The sequence below is a fragment of the Bidens hawaiensis genome, unplaced genomic scaffold, assembly GCF_021521415.1.
Source record: "Bidens hawaiensis isolate Kalapana, Puna unplaced genomic scaffold, B.hawaiensis_p1.1 tig00002772_1, whole genome shotgun sequence".
Lineage (NCBI taxonomy): Eukaryota > Viridiplantae > Streptophyta > Magnoliopsida > Asterales > Asteraceae > Bidens > Bidens hawaiensis.
Window position 1 is genome coordinate 1,153,681 of NW_027491150.1, and position 19,550 is coordinate 1,173,230.

General features: G+C 34.2%; 2 protein-coding genes across 3 annotated transcripts; both read left to right on the forward strand.

Moving 5' to 3' along the window:
* The first annotated feature begins 5,131 nt into the window (after positions 1-5,131).
* On the forward strand, positions 5,132-14,455 carry LOC143621154 (cytochrome P450 76T24-like). Of its 2 annotated transcripts, XM_077092666.1 has the most exons (4): positions 5,136-5,696; positions 6,130-6,558; positions 6,637-7,258; positions 14,387-14,455. In XM_077092666.1, the coding sequence occupies exons 1-3, from the start codon at positions 5,238-5,240 to the stop codon at positions 7,243-7,245; spliced, it is 1,497 nt and encodes a 498-aa protein (XP_076948781.1). In that variant the 5' UTR covers positions 5,136-5,237; the 3' UTR covers positions 7,246-7,258; positions 14,387-14,455. The 2 variants fall into 2 exon arrangements, with proteins under 2 accessions (XP_076948782.1, XP_076948781.1); XM_077092667.1 differs by lacking the exons at positions 6,637-7,258; positions 14,387-14,455 and adding an exon at positions 11,287-12,162 and having other exon boundaries at positions 5,132-5,696.
* An 825-nt stretch (positions 14,456-15,280) lies between these two features.
* Positions 15,281-18,444, forward strand: LOC143621156 (cytochrome P450 76T24-like). Its single transcript, XM_077092668.1, has 4 exons — positions 15,281-15,872; positions 16,910-16,992; positions 17,399-17,744; positions 17,822-18,444. The coding sequence occupies exons 1-4, from the start codon at positions 15,411-15,413 to the stop codon at positions 18,428-18,430; spliced, it is 1,500 nt and encodes a 499-aa protein (XP_076948783.1). The 5' UTR covers positions 15,281-15,410; the 3' UTR covers positions 18,431-18,444.
* Positions 18,445-19,550: the final 1,106 nt, after the last annotated feature.

A 19,550-nucleotide genomic window follows, 5' to 3' on the forward strand; every position in this document is an offset into this window, starting at 1 on the left:
TGCATAATGTAACTTTATTAGCATTACCTACGATCCCTTATGCAGTAACTTATGTACTTGTTCCCCAAGTTTCACAATATGATTTAATGGCCTTGGCCTATAATGAATAATCCTCTATCTCGTGTTGCTTTAGCCAAATTTTGTCGTGTGATTGGATCGAATGAAGGAGTAAATGTTTTATACACTTAATATGTTGTTGGTCAAGTTTTGGTATACGGAAGTTACATTGCTAGAAATGACATTTGGGGTTGCGGTTACTATAGCATTTACCTCTAGCTTATTGTAAATTATGCTCATCAGAGATCTCAAACTCGACAATTGTTGTCTTTGGTAGTGAAGGACCGAAACTATTACAAGGACTATTTGAAATACACAAATCTCTAAAGATACCTTTATTGTTACAAATTTGCTAGAACTCGTTAATGGTAGATAGTTTGGTCATTGAATATAGTTTTGTGGTGTGATTTGCCATGAAAACTATATTGCAAGTTTGGTCATTGAAAATTTAACGTTTTTACAATTTTTTTCCCTTAAAATTTGTTTATTAATGTTATTTTATTAGCTTCATTATGTGAAAAATGAACTTTTATTTGATATATTTATTTTGATGTTATTATTTATGTTTGTATGCTATAGCTACAAATACAAAATATCTTTTGGGATACATATATCAACATTAAATTCACACATTTTAAACATGTCAAATACTTTACGACGATGATAATGATAATGATAATGATAAACGATGATAATGGTTATTTTTAGCAAACTAATGAATATACCTAATACTAGACAGGTAGTTAGAGATTAGACCGAGATTATCAGCGTCCATCCCACACCCGTTCCATTAAGGCTATGCGTAGTGGAGGGGCTACAAATTGGGCGAATTGTGACACGTGGGCCCAGTCAGCAAATGATAGAAATTTGTTTTTTCGGTGTAATGGTGTTGTAGGCTAATACACACACACACACACATATATATATATACTACACACAAACATATAATATATATATATATATATATATATATAAATAATATATATATAAACGAAAACATAAAAATCCTACGTGTCGCGATGTGGTTGTTCCCCTTTTTTTGGAGTCACCAGATTTGCTTGATTTTTAAATGGAGGCTTCTCATGCATTTGACCTGAATTCATGGGTATGGGTCTTACCAAACCCAGATATTCCTTAAACGGGTTATAACATCCCATTAAATTAAAAATTATTCTCACCAAATTATTGATGTAAAAATCCTATAAAATAGGATATACTAAAAATTAATATCTTATTTATTTTAAAACAGATATATATTTTATTTATATTAAAAAACCATTTTGATAGTAAAAAAAATAAACGGGTCTTGGGTCTCATCAAACCATAAGTGTATTATTAACTTTCATAATATTATTTATAATTAAACAACCAATTTTATAGTAAAAGAAATAAACGGGTCTTGGGTCTCATTAAAACCATATAGCTTTTAAACCGGGTTATAACATCTCATTTATTTGTCAAACAATTTATCATCAAACCGTAAGTATATTATTAACTTTCATACAATAAAAAAATATAAATGTAAAAAATAAATAAATATTAGAACAAATAATATAAAACAACCCCCGTAATACGGGGGATAAAAACTAGTATATATATATATACACACTAAACACTATAGGGGTGTGCATGGGTCGGTTTTGAGCGTTTTTTGGTAAAACCCATAACCATAACCAACATGTCGGTTAATAGAAAACCATAACCATAACCGATCCATTATGGCGGTTTCGATTAATCGGTTTTAAAGATTATAGCAAGTCGGTTATGGGTCGGTTAACCGTGACCAAAACAAATATAATTAGGCCTAAAACTTTTGTACCAAATATTACCAAAAAAAAAAGAAAGACATGACACGATCCGAAAAAATACATAATCCATAATATTAATACCAAATATTCAAACAAAACGCCATGACATAACCCAACAATAAAATTAAAGTTAGATCGATAACAAACAATGAACCAAAAGTCAAGATTATTTCCCGCTATGACACTAATGCCAATTTCCAAACCTCTTTGTCAATTCGTAGTATAAAAAACGGAGCGATTCGGTTATGGCGGGTTTGATTTTATCAATAACCAAAACCAACCCGCATTTGGCGGTTCTAAAAAATCATTAAATCGATCCACCGGTTATAGTGGTTATCCGTTAAAATCGGTTCGGTTATGTTGGTTATGGTTCGGTTAATGGTTAACAACGGTTAATTTGCTCACCCCTACTAAACACAAACACATTTCGCCCGACAAATAATTGCCGCCCCCCCCCCCCCCTATCGCTCCATATTTCGTCCGGGAGGCGGTGTTGTAGCCCCTATCACCCAAAAATCGTCCCAATCCATCGGCCACCACGGTTAGTCTTATAATCCTATGTTTGATGTTAATTATCTTCCTAATAATAAATTAATTTAAATAAACGAGGCAGTCCATTAAACAATCCTTCTAGTAATGTAGTACGTGTTTCATGCAACACCAATAAAATCTTCATTTAGTATTTTTTTTAACTGCCAACAAACAGATAGTTGCTTAGTTATTTCGTACGTGGTGATTCTATGGCAAAAGGCTACCGCCATCTGACCCAGCCTAGTCGTACGGAACCCTTAAACTCCTCTAAGTTATGTCGGAGAAAAGACCCAGTGGTGATAAAAACTAGACGTACAACCTCAGGAACGAACCGAATATCACAAAGATCCTGATCCTCTTCTATTGAGCCACTCATGCTCTTTCCAAATTATTGTATGTGGGAATCAAATATGAGTCTTCAATGAAAAACTCAAACATCCTCCCTACATCATTTAATATAATATACATATATACATACATATATAGAAGATATTATTATTATTATTATTATTATTATTATTATTATTATTATTATTATTATTATTCAGGGGCGAAGCTATGTGGGGACCGGGGGTGGCCCCGGCCACTGCCGTTTTCTCCGTTAGTAGGGTAAATTTCGCGATTTTTCTCGAAAATTTTTATAGGTGCGGTCACCCCGATGTATTTTTCCAAAATGCTACCGGTCACTACTGATTTTTTTTAAATATAATACCCCATCGTTTGCTTTTTTTTATAAAAACCTCGCAATATTTATAAAACAAAAGTTACGAAATAGTAGTCGAATAATAAAAGATTTGTTTTTATAAATATTTTAGGTCTTTGCAATTTTTCTTTTAGGTATTCACCATTAGGGATGAGATCGGCACCGTACAGGTGCTGGTAATGATACCAAAATATTCGGTTCGATACCGGTATTGAAGGTAAAATTTGAGATATACCGGTACCAAAACTCAAAACTTTGGTATCTATTCGGTACCAACGGTACCAAATCTGTACCGATTTCGGTACCGGTATCAATACCGAATTTGCTTATCTCTACTCATCCTTCCTCTTGCATCATCATGAATATTTTAGGTCTTTGTTAGTTAAAAAATTATTTTGTTTTTTTATTATAAGAACAATTGTTTGAATAAATGAAGAAAAATAAGATATATAGATGTCATATTGTTTGATCCGACCCGACCCGACCCGACCCAAATCACCGACATGAATCGAATCGCCGACCCGGAAATTTTTGAATTCGTAACTTCAGTCACCCTGTGATTAAGCCCAAGCTTCGCCACTATTATTATTATTATAGGAAAAATGAACAAAATGATACATTTGATCACACAAAATCTTTGACTAACCCTCCACTAAATAATACAAAAATGGTCCTTTTCTAAACGAAATGATCCACCATAATAGAACTGGCATCCGATGTATCTATGTGACACCCTTTCGTTTTTGAACCCACATCTTGACACATATACAATTAAATTGTAGAGCCCGACCGTTTTTAAAAAACCGAATATTTAGCTTTGGTGCCGACCGTTTATTAAACAGTCGGTCCGACGATTTAATAAACGGTCGGCCAACGGATCTATACCGTCGAGCCATCATATATACTCCATCAACCGACATATCTATTATGGCATCCTTCACATATATTCCGTCGGGGCCAAAACTAAACGGTCGACGCCAAAACTAAACGGTCGGATTTTAATAAACGGTCGGGGCCGGTAGTTTAAGTGTATATGTGTCAAGATGTGATGTGGTTGGTTCAAAAACGAAAGTGTGTTAGATAGATTTGCCGGATGTGATCAAATCTGTTATGGTAGATCATTCCGTTTAGAAAATGGTCATTTTAGGTATTATCCCGAGTCTCATTTAACGAGGGGAGGGAAGGAAGGAAGGGGAATTATGACAGGAAAGAAAGTTAGGGGAAGGAAAATGTGTGATTTTATTTCGTGTTCCTGAGTTTAATGAAAATGAAAGGAACAAAAAAGAAATTAAACATTTTAGGTGTTCCCGAGTTAAGAGGAAAAGAAAAAAAGATACAATTTTCCTATTATACCCTTTAAGAAAACTACTACATTGAGTTAGATATAAGGGTAATTTAGGATTTAATAGAAGTTATAATTAGACACAAATATTTTCTCTCATATATCTCCAATTTGGGAGGATGATAATAGCTGAAATTTTCTAGCATTTTCTCTCATTTCCCCTCCCATTTTCTTAAAAAATCTTTGGAATATGATTTTTTCATATTTTCCTCCCCCCCCCTCGTTAAACGAGACTCAAGAACACAGGGTTAGTCAAGGAATTTATGTGGTCAAATGGGTCATTTTCCCTTATGATTATTGTTACTAGCTTTTGAATCCGTGTATTACATAGAATTTTATCAAATGATAAAAATAAATAAAGTTTATTATTTGAAACAAATTAAAAAAATCAACGGAAAATAAATAAAATGAAATAAATAAGGTCCGTTTTTAAAATGACCCGTACAAACTTTTTGAATGGTGATTATAAAAGTGACATTTATACGCTTTTGAATAATGAAAAAAAATCTACCCAACTATGTTATAACCTAGTGATAAAATGATTTTAATCTATGACTCATGGATAATTAAGATTAATGAGACGATAGATTAGGAATTCGGAGTGAACGTAGTCCTGACACCTAAGCTTCAACATTTTCTTTTATTTATTAATTAGTATAGCATGATAGTAGGATAGGATAGGATAGGATTTGTTTTCTTTTAGATGTTTCGCGTGAGTCGGTGGTCACACATGCATCTACAATAAATTAAGTGTCATCACTCAAAACAATAATCAAAAAACACACTCCACATAGTTATGGACTACATTGATCTCACCATCTCTTTCTTATTTCCTATCCTTTTCATATTCACCTATGCCATCACCACCACCATCTCCCGCCACCGCAACTCGCGCCTTCCACCAGGACCGTACCCTTTACCGCTCATAGGAAACCTTCTACACCTTGGCAACAACCCCCACCACTCTCTTGCCACACTCTCTAAACGTTACGGTCCTTTAATGTCACTAAAGTTAGGAACTATAACAACTATAGTTGTTTCATCACCCGATATAGCCAAAGAATTCTTTCAAACACATGACAATTCGTTCTCTGGCCGAGTAACAATCGATGTCACAAGAGCGTTGGACCATAATAAGTACTCTATGGTGTTTTTGTCGGCTGGAGATCATTGGAGAAGACTAAGAAGAATAAGCAAAGAGTATATGTTCTCAATGCAACGTTTAGATGCTAGTGAAACCCTACGCCAAAAGAAGGTAACAAATATTATATTTGCATGTTTGTTTTATGTAAGACAAAGGTGGGTTGAAGTTGTTTATTTATGGTATAAATCTTGAACTTTAGGTTTTCTTTTTTGGATTTGATAATATTTTGATGATTTTTTTTTGTGAACTCTTGTGTTTGTATACTTTATAAATCATCAACTTCAGATATTTAATTAAAATAACTTAAAAAAGATTAACTCGTTATTTGTGTATTCAACTAAAAGGTCTTCTATGTATTATTTGATTATACTCTATGGTCTTTTTATTTTTTAGGATAGAGGAAATGTTTACTTTTAATTCATCCTAAAAATAGTTAGACTACAAGTAAGCTTTTTATGATTTTTTTTTGTGTTGCATTTTAGTTTGATGAAACATATATAGAGAAGTACGTAATCGTTTAACGTCTTATTGTACGTACATCTAGGTAAAAGAACTTATCGACCATGTTAACCAATGTTGTACAAGTGAAAAGGGCGTGAACATAGGTGGATTGGCGTTTACGACATCACTTAATATTCTCTCAAACTTCATGTTTTCAATTGATTTTGCACCATATGATTCCTTGTCATCACAAGAATTCAAAGATGATGTATGGGCATTATTGGAAGTTGCGGGGAAACCAAACATAGCAGACCTTTTTCCAATTCTTAAATCATTTGATCCCCAAGGACTGTTTCGACGCGCAAATGTTTATGTTAAAAGGATACTAACTATCATTGATAGGGTCATTGATCAACGGGTGCAAACACGGTCAACGTCATCAACAAAAGATGATGTGTTGGATGTGTTTCTCAACCTCAACCAAATGGATGAATCTTCATTCAGTAGAAACGATATGAGACATTTGTTTCTCGTAAGTAAATCTTTTTCTATATATGTCATGGCAGATTTATTTTAGCCCTCTCAGTTTATCGTTTATAATTTACTGTAGGATTTATTTATTGCGGGAACTGATACGACATCGAGCACATTGGAATGGGCCATGGTTGAGCTTATTCGCAACCCAGACAAACTGGAATTGGCTCGATCAGAGGTCACTAAACTTATGAAACACAATGAAAATATACTACAAGAGTCTGACCTATCTCAACTCCCTTACCTGCAAGCTGTTATAAAAGAGACTCTCCGGTTACATCCTTCGGTCCCTTTCCTCATTCCTCACCAATCCATACGTGATGTCGAAATTCAAGGCTTCATAGTACCTAAAAAGGCACAAATTTTTTGTAACGTATGGGCGATGGGGCGAGACCCAAAAGTATGGTCACACCCAGAAAAATTCGTGCCGGAGAGGTTTCTTGATGTCAATATTAACTATAAAGGCCAAGATTTCGAGTTCATTCCATTTGGTGCAGGGAGGAGGATATGTCCAGGATTGAATATGGCACATAGAATATTGCATATAACGTTAGGTTCTTTGATTCAGAAGTTCAACTGGAAGCTCGAAGGAAACATAAAAGCAAAAGATATGGACATGAGCGAGAAGTTTGGACTCACATTGCAAAAGAATGTACCACTTAAAGTCATCCTAATTAGACTTTAATGGGTTCAAATAGGTGAAATATGTGTATTTAGCTTATCCATTATAAAAACTTGTGTAGTTGCACTTCATAATGTTACTTTCGCACTTATTTCGGAAGTTCAACTATAGGATTTAATATTTTAGTGGCTGTTTCGTCCATTTGGCCATGTGCTTGGATCGAATGTAGGAGTAAAGGTATTTATTTATATTTTGATTAGTATATAATGAGAGTCAAATAACACACCCCACACAACTCCAATAAATTGAGGGTACTCAATAATCAAAAACCACACCCTACACACAAAAAACAAACATAGATGGATTACGATTATCTAACTCTCACTCTCATATTTTCTTTCCTATTATTAACATACGCCTATGCTATCGGCGGTCGTCGCAACTCACGCCTTCCGCCAGGGCCTTACCGCTTACCAATAATAGGAAACCTTCTACACCTTGGCAACAACCCACACCACTCCCTTGCAAAACTCTCTAAACGTTACGGTCCTTTAATGTCACTAAAGTTAGGAACTAGAACAACTATAGTTGTTTCATCACCGGATATAGCCAAATAATTCTTTCAAACACATGACCACTCGTTCTCTAGCCGATCAGTACCCGATGCCACAAGAATAGTGAACCATGATAAGTACTCCATAGTGTTTTTACCAGCCGGAGATCAATGGCGAAGACTAAGAAGATTAAGCAAAGAGTATATTTTTTCCAAGCAACGTCTAGATGCTAGTGAACCCCTACGCCAGAAGAAGGTAACAATGTGCATGTGTTTATATTTACATCTCTTTATGTTCATACATATGTTTGTATCTTCCTAATTTAAAAAAATAACAAAAGAAAAACACAAAAGGTATTCGATTTTCGTGTTGCGACAGAAAGTATGTCTAAAAGGATATCAAAACATGTTCGGTTTATTGTTTTCTTTATTATTTAGCTAAAAGGAATTGATAATTTTTCTTTTATTTTATTATTTTTTAAAGTTTAACTAATTAAAATAGTTGAAAAGGATGAAACGAAACAAAAAACAAAATTATAAATATAAATAATATATGACACAAAACCAAACCAATAATGCAATATTAATATAAACAAATAAATATTTTTACAGACGTACAAAATAAATAAATAAAGTCAAATGCAATATTAATATAAAAATTAAATATTTTATACAGACGTGCATAACAAATAAAGTAACTTATTAATTTGCTTCTTTTTTTTTTTTCATTTCGGTCGGTTTCGGTATTTGTTCGGTTTCAATAATTTCGGTTTCGATTTATTGGTTTCTATTCGGACTCGTGGGTTTTGTTTAAAATAAAGTTTGATGGAGCTTATTTTAGTCCATTTTAACCCATAACCGAACGTCACTAGCATTTCCTCAACCCGTCTTGACATTCTTGAAAAATTCTTTTGATCCATCCTAACTCATTCCAATTTTAAAAATTATCTATATTGACCCAAAATAATCCATTTGGGTTTGTTTTGCCATCCGTAGTTATTAGTAGTTGATAAGTAACTAAGTTCAAGTAAGAAAATAATAAAATATATATTTATTTTGTGGTTTAAGCAAAACTTACTCCTTCTTGTCATAGTAATCATTTATTATTATTAAAAAAAAGGCTTTCATAAAAAAAGGTTTCAAACAATTTGCAAGTTTGATTAGTGAGGGTCTCCAGCAAATGTTGCGATTCATACTGCTTCTTTAATGGTGCCTAATTTGTCTGTTAGCTATTCATTAGTTAATTCGGTAAGACTTATTCTCTATTTTATTAAATTGAGTTAGACTTTGTGCTGGATTAGATCATGTAGGTTGATGTTAAAATTCACCTAATGTGTTAAACCCCCAAAAAAATTTTAGTGGTAACTCAGCATTCCCTAGGGTATCAGCAAAGGCCCAAAGGCCCTTTAATTTGGATACCAATATGTTTCATTTGCGTGAGAGGGGGGGGGGGGGGTTGTGGTCGGTATATGTCAGTTCGGTTTGTTAGGGTATCAACACTCACTATAACAATGTAAAGAGAAAACCCAAAAAATAAAGTCATGATATGCCCAAAAGAATATCAACATGTGTTGTACATCCATCGAAAACCATATAAGTAAATATCGATTCCAGTATAATACCAATACCGGTACCGATATTCGTTCGGAATTGGTTCGAGTCATCAAGGTACCAGTATTGTGCCAACAGTTGCTCATTGCTCAATAATATTGATACTGATATCAATGTTGTCCAGTCGAATCGGTTCGGTTCGTCACAGTACAAGTACAACACTGGCACTCGTATGGCTATTCAATTCAAAAAAAAAGATTCCATTCTAAATACAACTTCGTTTTCAAATAAAATTTATGCTGGAATGTTGGGAAAAAATATTACTAGCATAGCCATCGTATTTAGTTTTCTTTAAGGTGAACAACACAAGTTATTTGAGAATAATCAAAAGAAAATGACGAGTAAATAGGTTAAATGTGCATGTTAGTTATAATATAAACTAGGGGTTTGTTTGGTACGGGATAATGGAATTAAGGGGAAATGAAATGAAGTATGGAATGGAATGGAGGAAAAAATGAAATGAATTATTACCATTTCATTGTCATGTTTGGTTACCATGTGGAATTGAAATGAATCATTTCCATGTGTTGTTTGGTATATGGAAACAATGAAAAATTGAAATATTTTGTTAAATGACAAAAATACTCCGTTTCAAAATACTTTTTCTACCAATTTTCACAACATTTTCCAATTGTAATTTATAATAAATTTGTATCATGAAAATAGATATATATTAACTAATAAAATTTTAAATTAATTCAAAGTTTTGAACTAAAATAAATTTAAAATTATTCAAACTTTTGATTTTAATCAATTCCTTGTTTAGATGATAGAAAATCACAACTATTGAAATGGATTGTGTAGTTTAATCGTATACTTTTTTGGTTTTACAAGAAAATTATAATGAACTGAAGATAATTGCTAAAATAGAGGAGTCAAAATGGAGAAATCAAAAATAGATTAACAAGGAATCAAAACGAAAGAAGGGGGTGTGGGAGGAATGAAATAGAAGGAATGACATTCTTTTTGTAATGAATGATTTCTTTCCATTCTTCAATCAAACATGCTAATTTCATTCCCTTTGAATGGACTATTCTATTCTTTATCCTATTACCATATACCAAACACTACCTAGAGGTTACCCACCCGTGCTTCGCCGTGAGCACCGACCGATGTTAAAGCGTACAACCAGTTAATAATACGTTAAAACTTAAAAGACAACCAAATAATAAAACATTAAATACTATATTAATCAAGGTTGAGAAATAAAATAAAAAATAGGGATACAAACTATCACTCACATCATGAATGACTTATTTCTGTCGATGAATAAATGTGGTGGACTGACGGTGAATAAAAGTGGTTACAAATGGCTAAATGAGATAACAACAAAATAGGATTAAATTTAATTATTTTAGTCTGTAAGAATTTAATGACTAATTTCGCGTCTCATTTTAATTTCAGGTAAAAGAACTTATAGATCATTAGTGTTGTGCAAGTGAAAAGGCCGTGAACATTGGAGGACTAGCATTCACAACATCTCTTAATATTCTCTCGAACTTCATGTTTTCAATAGATTGTGCACAATATGATTCCTTGTCATCACAAGAATTCAAAGATAATGTAGGGGCTTTAGTAGAAATTGTAGGAAAACCAAATGTAGCTGACTTCTTTCCAATTCTTAAATCATTTGATCCCCAAGGATTAGTTCGGCGTGGAAATGTTTATGGTAAAAAGATAATGACTATTTTAGATAGGATTATTGATCAACGGTTGCAAACAAGATCAACTTCATCGACAAACAGCGATGTCTTGGACTTGCTCCTCAACCAAATGGATGAATCTTCATTCAATCGAAACGATATAATACATTTGTTTTACGTAAGTCTTTTTTTTAAGTATGTCAACAGGTTTCCCCGTATAATAGCTAAATGAGACATCAAAAAATCGTGGTGGGTATATATTGGCCCTTGCATTTTATCATTTAAACTTCATTGTAGGCTTTATTTATTGCGGGAACTGACGCAACATCAAGCACATTGGAATGGGCCATGGCTGAGCTTATTCACAACCCTAATAAACTAGAAACAGCTCGAGCAGAGGTCATCAAACTTATGAAACACAAGAAAAGTATACTACAAGAATCTGACCTCACCCAAATCCCTTACTTGCAAGCTGTAATAAAAGAAACACTCCGTTTACATCCTCCGGTACCTTTTATGGTACCTCACCTAGCCATACGTGACGTAGAAATCCAAGGCTTCATGGTCCTTAAAAATGCACAAATCCTCTGTAATGTATGGGAGATGAGGCGAGACCCGCAAGTATGGTCACAACCAGAAACCTTCATGCTAGAGAGGTTTCTAGAAGTCAATATTGACTATAAAGGCAAAGATTTTGAGCTCATTCCATTTGGAGCTGGGAGGAGGATGTGTCCGGGATTGAATATGGCACATAGAATGTTACATATAACGTTAGGTTCTTTGATTCAGAAGTTTGACTGGAAGCTCGAAAAAAACATTAAAGCGGAAGATATGGATATGGCCGAAAAGTTTGGGCTCGCATTGCAAAAGAGTGTGCCACTCAAAGCCATTCCACTCCAACTTTAATAGTTAAAAATAGATGTACTTTCATTTTCATTACAACTATAAAGCTTACCTATTATAAAAACTTATGTAGTTGCATAATGTAACTTATGTATCCGTTTCCCTGTATTCACACTATGATTTATTAGCCTTGGCCTATGATCCCTTAAGTAGTAACTTATGTACTTGTTCCCCAAGTTTCACAATATGATTTAATGGTCTTGGCATATAATGAATAATCCTCTATATCGGGTTGCTTTAGCCATATTTTATCATGTGTTTGATCGAATGTAGGAGTAAATGTTTTATACACTTAATTGTGGACATTCATGTTAATAAATGATGTGTTAGACGTGCAATGCGAGTTTTCTCATTCCTCACCAATCCATTCGTGGTGTAGAAATCCAATGCTTCATAGTGCCTAAAAATGCACAAATCTTTTGTAATTTGTGGGAGATGGGGCAAGACCCAGAAGTATGGTCACACCTAGAAACATTCATGCCAGAGAGGTTTCTTGAAGTCAATGTTAACTATAAAGGCCAAGATTTCGAGTTCATTCCATTTGGTGCAGGGAGGAGGATATGTCCGGGATTGAATATGGCACATAAAATATTGCATATAGTGTTAGGTTCTTTGATTCAGAAGTTCAATTGGAAGCTCGAAAGAAACATAAAAGCAAAAGATATGGATATGAGCGAGAAGTTTGGGCTCACATTGCAAAAAAATGTACCACCTGAAGTCATCCCATGATGTGCTTAAAACAGTCAATTAATATTAACTAAATTAACAAGTAATAAAAACTAGACTTAAGACTCAACTACACAAAACACCGGCAAGTGAACCGTTCAATTGTACTAAAGCTAAGTAAGTCCAGAATATCGAACCTACGGGACTCTATAAATTACGTTAATTAACTAATTAGACTCGACTTATGATACGACTATTTATTATTAATGTTTAAAGGGGGATTTTAAACTAAAAATTAAACTAGGAAATTAAATAAACAAGTAAACGAGAAACAAGCAACTAAACACAAGATCGAAACCAATCAGAGAAGGAATCTACCTAGGTAAGAATCCCATGCATCAACAATCATCAAGCAATGGACGAATAACATGATTATGAAAACTGATTTCTAAACGTGTTCATCTAACAAACCCTAAGGACCTTTGACTGAATCAAATGAAATCCCAAAGAACAATTATTAGATTATTAAGCAATCAGTAATATTGATTTCCGCAAAGTCATCAACTAGGGTTAATTAATAGTATTTAAAGCAAGCAATCTTACGAAACACTAAACTCTAGATAACTTGATGAACTCATCATGTCATCATGAACAAAGATCAACAGACTAAGTAAGAATATTGTCACAATCTATCCTAGCATGCAATTGACCAAGACACGAACAACTCCTCACCTTACAGCTATTGGAATTTAGCATGACATTCAAAACCCTAACCAACTGTCAACTAGCTTCTATGATCTAATATGCCTATTCAACCACAATAATCAAAACACAAAGTAATGATTAAACATAAACCCTAAATCTAAAGAACACAATCAAGAGATATAAGATCTATGTGAAGCTAGAATTAACAATCAATCAAGATAATAAACATTCATATGCATCATGAAAGCAAAATCAAGTCTTTACTATTAATATAACGAAACCATAATCAAACAAATTTCCAAAGCAAGAATCATGCATCAAACATGTTCATCAAACCTAGGTAGACATGAAGTCTAGCCTAGAATCATTATTAAAAACAATCCTAAACAAGTCTTAAAAACAAAGAGGAAAGATATCAAGAATAATGAACAAGGAACGAAAGTTAGAGCGATAAAACCCTTTGCGATTGATCCTCGAACACCCGGATGAAAGCTCTCTCGATCCTCCTTAGTTCCTAGCTTCAAATCACCTTCAAAACCTTGAAAACACTCTTGAAATGGGCTGCCAAAAAACTTAGGATCGGCTAGGGAATGAAGATGTTTATATAAGCGAGAATGGGCTTGGGCTTGCAATTTTTGGCTGACCAGAAGGCCTAGGCGCCCGGCCTAGGCATCCTAGGCGCGGCGCGGCACCCTTTTTAGGGAATTTTCGTTTTTTGCTTTTATTTCTTGTTTATTCATGTTAGGTCCCTTTCTTGAACTCCAAGTAACGACGAGAAACTTCTAGAATTTCTTTTCCTTGACTCCAAAGCCACCATCTACATGAAAACAAATCGAAACTCTAAGTGAACTAATCATGTAGTCATTGACGAGTAAAACGAACAAAACGCGAACTTAACCTTCACATGAAATGATAGAAAGAATTAAAGCTTAACACTCAAGATACCAAAAGATATAAAACATAATAAATAGATAAAACTTGACTCAAAACCTTAAATAATAAAAGATTATAAAACTCGAACCTAAACGAACTTAAAACATTAAATAAACATAACTTTATAAGGGATTCGAGATGTATAAATAGACGTATATCATCCTACTTAGACTTTAATGGTTTCAAATAGGTGTACTTGTATTATTTGAATAAAAAACATATTAATATATTTGTATTTAGCTCGTCCTTTATATAAAAAACGTGCATAGTGCAACTTATGCACTTGTTTCCATAATTATGCACATCTATAATAGGATTTAATGGTTGCTTCGCCCAGGATCAGATGTAGGAGGTTGGCCTTTAAGTCCGAGACTCTACTAGGCGAAGCAGTAGATTGTTGCACCATAGATGGCAAAGTCCAGTAACCGAAAGCATCACTAGCTTACGCTGACCCAAGTAGCATGGGCCACATGGAATCCCGTGTGAATCAGCAAGGACCACCTTGCAAGGCTAATACTCCTGAGTGACCGATAACGAAGTAGTACCATGAGGGAAGGGTGAAAAGAACCCCCAATATAAAACCATCTATGAAGTCAGTTATGTTAACGGTTTTTTAGGATAAGACGCAGTATACGGGTTTCTTCCAAAAAAGAAAACAATTAAATGATATTTATAAATGTTATACCATGTAGCTAATAAGAGAAATATATATAAAACACAAATAATTTAAAGAGAAAGATTACGCCTTAGGCATCCATGATGAGGGCGTCAAGCATGCCCATTTTATACCAAAAATGTGTCAAGCATGCCCATTTTATACCAAAAATGTTCGCATCAGGTTTTATCCTAACATAAAGACGATATGCCATACGTTTATACTGATTTCAACGTTTCAGACTAACTCACTCAGGAACACTATGTTATCCTAAATGAGCTCACTACCTCCCATGCTAATCAAGTCAAATTTTAAATTTGAAACCAGAAAATTCTAACTTCTAAGCCTTAACCATCACGTACCCCACATAGTTAGACCAAAATCAAATTTACTAAAGAAAGATAATGTTTAATACAATATAGAAAATCTTGAATTCTTCCAAACTTAGATATTCCGAAAGTGGGTTGCATGCCACACAATATATATCCAATGATTTAAGTATCATCAATTATCATAAAAACACACCCAATGACCACACAAGACAACAATACAAGGATACATGGAGTACGCTTCTCTCACTCTCTCTTTCTTATTTGCTTTCCTTTTAACATGCATCACTGTCACTATCACTATCACCCTCTTCAGCCGTAGCCGCTCACGCCTTCCACCAGGACCATTCCCCTTTCCGGTTATCGGGAACCTTCTACAACTTGGCAACAAACCCCATCACTCTCTTGCAAAACTCTCTAGGCGTTACGGTCCTTTAATGTCACTAAAGTTAGGAACTATAACAACTATAGTTGTTTCATCACCGGATATAGCGAAAGAATTCTTTCAAACACATGACCACTCGTTCTCTGGCCGAGCAGTACCCGATGTGGCAAGAATGGTGGACCACAATAACCATTCCATAGTGTTTTTGCCGGCTGGAGATCATTGGCGAAGGCTAAGAAGAATAAGTAAAGAGTATATGTTTTCATTGCAACGTTTAGATGCTAGTGAAACCCTACGCCAAAAGAAGGTAGCAGATATTATATTTGTATGTTGGTTTTATGTAAGACATAGGTGGGTTAATTAAACTAGTTTATTTTGGTCTAAATCTTCTTTCATATGGTTTTCTTTTATAAGAAATTGCATAGTTTTATTTTGTAGGATTTAATTATTAATAATTTTTTAACTATATATTAAATGATCAATTTTACATATTTAATTACTTAAAAGATTAATTCTAACTTGTTATTTGTGTTTTTTTTTCTATAGTATTTCAATGTGTATTGTATTATTTGATCGATTATACTACTTTATATAATACTAGTTTTTATCCCCGCGTATTACGGGGGTTGTTTTATATTATTTGTTTTTAATATCTATATATTTTTTGAATTTTTATATTTTTTATCGTATGAAAGTTTATAATATATTTATGGTTTGATAATAAATTGTTTCATAAATAAATGAGATGTTATAACCCGGTTTAAAAGCTATATGGGTTTGATAAGACCCAAGACCCGTTTATTTTTTTTTACTATAAAATTAGTTTTGTAATTATAAATAGTATATATATCTTTTTTAAATAAATCATATATTAATTTTTAGTATATCCCTACTTTATAGGATTTTTAAATCAAATATTTGATGAGATTAGTTTTTAATTTAATGAGATTTTATAACCCGTTTAAGAAAATATATGGGTTTGATGAGACTCATACCCGTGAATTCGGGTCAAATGCATGAGAATCCTCCATTTAAAAATCAAGCAAATCTGGTGACTCCAAAAAAAGAGGAGCGACCACATCACGACACGTATGATTTTTATTGTTTCGTTTATATATATTATAGATTTTACGCATCAAGTTTGTTCTTTTTAGAGGGTCTTAGTGAGCGCAACCTTTGTATCTCATGAAATATAGGAAACACTTGTCCTTATTATACATTCCATGGACCAAACAAATAGCTATGTTACAAATGGGGTGTTTTGTATACGCTTGTTTGTTTGTATTTTAGTTGACGAAAATATAGAAAGACACATAATCTATTAATTTCCTATTGTGCTTCTAGGTAAAAGAACTTATCGATCATGTTAATCAGTGTTGTACAAGTGAAAGGGCCGTGAGCATAGGTGGAGTGGCATTTACTACATCTCTTAATATTCTCTCATCGTCGTCATCATCATCATCGTACTAAGTATATCCCACCAATAGCAATGCTATGGTAGGGTCTGAGGAGGGTAAGATGTAGACAGCCTTACCTCTATCCCATAGGGATAGAGAGGCTACTTCCGGTGAGACCCCCGGCTCGATAGTAGTTTTGAATCAAGCCTTGGACATAACACATAACACTCAATCATCGGGACACCGGCTGATTGGTGCATGTGCCCTTGTCTTTCGGCTATCAACGCCACCACATGATGCCTGATTAACCTTCCGCCACTTTTAACGTTATTTTCACGTGATTAGTAAAATAACGTCAAAATTAGTGCAATTTTACTTTTGCCCACCCAAGGGTTCACACATATATACATTATATGTGCGCACCGCAAGCAGGGCGTCTTAATATTCTCTCAAACTTCATATTTTCAATGGATTTTGCACAGTATGATTCCTTGACATCACAAGAATTCAAAGACAATGTATGGGCTATAATGGAACTTGTAGGGAAACCAAACATAGGAGACTTTTTTCCAATTCTCAAATCGCTTGATCCTCAAGGATTACTTCAACATGCAAATGTTTATGCTAAAAAGATCATTACTATCATTGATAGGGTTATTGATCAACGGGTGCAAGCACTGTCATCTTCATCAACAAACAATGATGTGTTAGACGTGCTGCTCAACCTCAACCAAATCGATGAATCTTCAATCAATCGAAATGACATGAGACATTTGTTTTTCGTAAGTAAATATTTTCTAAATATGTCATGACAGGTTTATATTGGCATTCTCAATTTATCATTAATAATTTATTTTAGGCGTTATTTATAGCGGGAACCGATACAACATCAAGCACATTAGAATGGGCCATGGCTGAGCTTATTCACAACCCAGACAAATTGGAAGTGGCTCGATTAGAGATCATAAAACTGGTGGAACACAAGGAAAATATACTACAAGAATCTCATCTACCTCAACTTCCTTATCTGCAAGCTGTTATAAAAGAAACTCTCTGGTTACATCCTCCGGCCCCCTTTCTCGTCCCTCACCAAGCCATACGTGACGTAGAAATTCAAGGCTTCTTGGTGCCTAAAAAGGCACAAATCCTTTGTAATGCATGGGCGATGGGGCGAGACCCAAAAGTGTGGTCACACCCAGAATCGTTCATGCCGGAGAGGTTTCTTGATGTCAATACTAACTATAAAGGCCAAGATTTTGAGTTCATTCCATTTGGTGCAGGGAGGAGGATATGTCCGGGATTGAATATGGCACATAGAATATTGCATATAATGTTAGGTTCTTTGATTCAGAAGTTCAATTGGAAACTCGAAGGAAACATAAAAGCAAAAGATATGGACATGAGCGAGAAGTTTGGACTCACATTGCAAAAGAATGTACCACTTAAAGTCATCCCAGTCCGACTTTAATGGATTCAAATAGGTGAAATAGGTGTACTTGTATTGTTTGAATAATAAAAGATATTAACATATTTGTATTTAGCTTATTCTTTATAAAAACTTGTGTACTTGCATAATGTTTTTACACACTTATTTCCTAAGTTCGACTATAGGATATAATGGTTGCTTCGCCCATTTTGCCCATGTGCTTGGATCGAATGTAGGATTAAAGGTTTTATACACTAACCCTAGATGTACTTTCATTATGGACAACAAGTCAACCACCATAAGGCGGATCACGGATGCATGCATATGGTACGCATGACGTCAAAGATGAACTCTTGACGAACTCTAACACCCACTGATACATAGCTGAAACGCAAAAGTTAAAGATAAGACTTTTGACGAAAATATGATAAATTTATAAATACGTAGATTTCCAAGCGATTCCATTTTTTATTGAAAATAAAAAATATAATATTTGTCTATATAGGTAAAATTAGATTTCAAAGCCTTTTGGTAATGGAGATGCTTGCACTAGTATTTTTTGTTAAACCTTATAGGTTAGAGGCTTTTGGTTCCCATGTTTAGTTACAATTGACATTCATTTCAAGTATACGTTTAAGTTGTCTAATCAACTGATTTGGTATTTAGACATATAGTCACAGTTTTTGTATCCGTGCATTTAAAGATTTAATTTAATAGTTGTTTGATTTGTGAAGAGAGATCCTTGTAAATGAGTCAAAGCCCATCATGTCAACCCAACATAAGTGGGCAAAACATTGTTGAGCCCAAGTAAATGATAAGATACATATACTTTTCTACATATAAGTAGAGCTTTAGAGGTGTTAAAAAAACCCGGTTTGGGACCGGTTTTATGCAAATCAAATCGAACTGGTTTAACATTAAAACTGGTTTCACCCAAATCGTTCCCAAACCGACGGTTCTGGGACCAGTTCCCCTTATGATCTACCAAACCGGTTTTAAACCGAATCGAAGCGAGCCGGACCAGGTCGACCTTTCTTGATCCTAAACCGGTTTCTAAACTGAACCGCTTTGGGTCAAACCAGTTTTAACCAAACCGGTTCGGTTTGGGAAAAACTGGTTTTGTACACCTCTACATGTAAGGAGGTTGTTTTTACTATCTATA

Excerpts from the sequence above, each read along its gene's own strand:
- LOC143621156 (XM_077092668.1), top strand. The coding sequence starts at position 15,411 with ATGGAGTACGCTTCTCTCACTCTCTCTTTCTTATTTGCTTTCCTTTTA. Across the intron at positions 15,873-16,909 it reads AAACCCTACGCCAAAAGAAG|GTAAAAGAACTTATCGATCA; the intron begins GTAGCAGATATT and ends TTGTGCTTCTAG. Across the intron at positions 17,745-17,821 it reads ACATGAGACATTTGTTTTTC|GCGTTATTTATAGCGGGAAC; the intron begins GTAAGTAAATAT and ends AATTTATTTTAG.
- LOC143621154 (XM_077092667.1), top strand. The coding sequence starts at position 5,238 with ATGGACTACATTGATCTCACCATCTCTTTCTTATTTCCTATCCTTTTC. Across the intron at positions 5,697-6,129 it reads AAACCCTACGCCAAAAGAAG|GTAAAAGAACTTATCGACCA; the intron begins GTAACAAATATT and ends ACGTACATCTAG. Across the intron at positions 6,559-11,286 it reads ATATGAGACATTTGTTTCTC|GCTTTATTTATTGCGGGAAC; the intron begins GTAAGTAAATCT and ends ACTTCATTGTAG.